Genomic DNA, 2,834 nt, shown 5'->3' on the forward strand with positions numbered 1-2,834 from the left:
AGTGAAGGACAGGAAATGTGGGCCTGTTTACAGATCCTCCTGGGCTTTCAGAGGCCCTTTGTTATCTTATTTTACTTGGACATTGTGAGAATTCTTATTCAAAATACTGATACTTGAAATTCTGTTCTAGGTCAATTGGTCCTATAAATCTGTTGATTTACACTATTCACTATTTTGGATAATTCATTGCTGGCTCAAATTTGTTTGCATTTAGATAACTAGCAATGAGTTTGTATTAATACAGAAGTGCAGTTAAATAGTTTTCCAGATTTCATTAAATATTATTATTTAATGTTGAGTAAATATTTTCAGGTTTCATTAATTTGGCTACATATTACCTGCCTACCTCATGGAAGGAATCATGCTAAGGTTATAATGGTGAACAAGACAGAAATAGCACCAGCCTTCATTGAACTTAGATTCTAATAGGAAAGGAAGATTTCAGTCAAATAATCACACAACTAAAGAAAGAATTTACTCATTTTGAAAAATGACATGATGGAAGTAAACTGGGTGCTCTAAAAGAGTATAGATGGGGAGCCAGGATGACATTAGATAGAGTGGTTAAGAAGTACTTTCTGAGGAAATGACACTTCAACCAAGACCACAATATGAGAGGGTATTGATCACGTGGAAAATGGGATGCAGGGAAGCCATTCCAGGATGAGGAAGTGAAACCACTAGGTGGCATTTCAGGGGACTCCGAGCTCCGGTTCTTTATCTTTATGTCTCAGTGCAGAAAGAATTAAGTGAGAGACAAAGAGATAGATAAGACGTGATGTATTAGAATAGGATGCTTGTGAGGCTTACAAGCAGGCAGGCCAGAGGGTGCTGTGCCCCGAGAACTTAGCAGGCTACAGTTTTATAATCAAAGGAACAGTGGGAGGGGGAAAAAACCCCTTCTTCCTCATTCTTGAGTAGATGTCATGCTTCTATCATCAATTCCTCCTCCATGTCAGGCAGGGGAGTTTTCTTGTCCCTACATGGTCAAGCTGGGACTGTCATGCCTCAATGGAATCCAGTAGTGAATTTTGTCACTCAGGTTTTGTCATCTCAGGTTTTAGTATGTCACCTTTCCTTATATTTTTGTTTTTAGTGTGCATATAGGAATGTGTCCTAGGAAACATTAATTTACTGAGCTCACTGGGCAGGATGTGGGTCTCATGCCACCATTGTTTTACTGTTTTGGGGCATGTCTCATGCTTCTGTTTCATGGTTTTGTTGCTAAGCAAGGCTGCTTGGTTTTGTGGCTAAGCAAACCTACTTTCTAGAGTGTTCATTAACGTACAGGAGTCTCCCATAATTTTTTCTTTACTTACAGTCCCCTAGTGGGATTAACTATTTAATTACCTACTTTGTCCCTTTACTCTGGCCCTATCAGAAGTAGCATAGCCAAAGGCATCAAACAAAGAAGTCCTCCAAATGCAAGTTATTTCAGTGCGACTGGTATATAATGAACAAAAGAAGACACCATGGCAGGAAGTGTTGATTTTATTCTAAGTTCCATGAGATGGTATTTAAGAGATTTAAGCAGACAGGTGACCCCATCCAATTTATGTCTTTAAAAAGTCCCCATGGGGGTTGTAGTTCAACTAATGATTGGATGAGGTCAAGCCAAGTGGAAGAGTACAAAGGAATGCTGCTTGGTCCAGGCAGGAGAAAACTGTGACCCAGACTAAAGTGGGTGAGAACTGAACTGGGAAGTATAAGGAGAAACATGTTGTGGATGAGCTAGGCAGAAATCCAAAAGTTTGTATTTCATCTTCCTTCTATGTTCTTAGTATTTATTACACTAACATCTGTATATGGATACAATTTCCTACCATCTGAGTAAAACATTACTGTATGATTTTGACATCAAGGGGAGAAATCCTGTTATCAAGTTAAAGAAATTAAATTATTAATTCAAAATTTGAGATCATTCACTATAGACGATCATTCCTCGTGTTAAATTATGTCTACATTTCATTTATTCATTCACACGTTCATTCAACAAATATTTGAGTGACTTGTAAGAGTCAAAAATGTGTCATTTGTTAAAGTTGTATTTTTGATTGTCAGTGTTCCATGTAAACAACAAGAAAATGGTTCTCCAGGAAAATGATATCATTGATTTACTCTGGGGGTTTCCTCTCCCTCATGGTTTTAGGACTTAATAAACTACACTTATTTCCCTAAATTCCTTCTTTCTAATGGATAATGATGCTTATCAAGATACTTTTCTTCAGAATTTGAACTGGAGTTTGGAAAATGTTAAGAAGCAGTCTCAACCCACATTCTGTTAATTCTTGTATTTTTCAATAGAAAAAAGAAAAAGCCTCTGTCATGATACAGAACAATGCTTATGCAGTGGCAGTTGCCAATTATGCCCCGAATCTTTCAAAAGACCCAGTTCTCTCCACCATCTCCAAGAGTGCAACCACGCCAGAACCCAACAAGAAGCCGGAAAACAAGCCAGCCGAAGCCAAGAAAACCTTCAACAGTGTTAGCAAAATTGACAGAATGTCTAGAATAGTTTTCCCAGTTTTGTTTGGTACATTTAATTTAGTTTACTGGGCTACATACTTAAACAGAGAGCCTGTATTAGGGGTCAGTCCTTGAATCTAGACACAGGTTGTCTTTGGGATGTATAGCAACATTAAACCTGGTTTGTTTTGCCATGTACAGTCTGACTAATAACTGCTAATTTGTGAACCAACATGTACAGTATGTATATAGCAACATAGCTTATAGACCTCTAATAGAGACACGCAATTGCTAACTTGTGGTACTGCAGGCAGAAAGCACCCCATGCCCAAAAAGCCATTGCCTTTTTAAAAGATTTACCCTAGGAA

At 38.0% G+C, this 2,834-nt stretch overlaps 1 protein-coding gene across 1 annotated transcript in view; it reads left to right on the forward strand.

Annotated features, from left to right (window-relative positions):
* GABRA2 (gamma-aminobutyric acid type A receptor subunit alpha2) overlaps positions 1 to 2,601 on the forward strand; it is a 126,090-nt gene extending 123,489 nt beyond the window's left edge. The window contains 1 exon segment of the mRNA XM_007445558.1: positions 2,305 to 2,601. Within this exon segment, the coding sequence (XP_007445620.1) occupies positions 2,305 to 2,601 (297 nt within the window).
* The last annotated feature ends 233 nt before the right edge of the window (positions 2,602 to 2,834 follow it).

This window comes from Lipotes vexillifer, unplaced genomic scaffold, assembly GCF_000442215.2.
Source record: "Lipotes vexillifer unplaced genomic scaffold, Lipotes_vexillifer_v1.1 scaffold1043, whole genome shotgun sequence".
Taxonomy (NCBI): domain Eukaryota; kingdom Metazoa; phylum Chordata; class Mammalia; order Artiodactyla; family Lipotidae; genus Lipotes; species Lipotes vexillifer.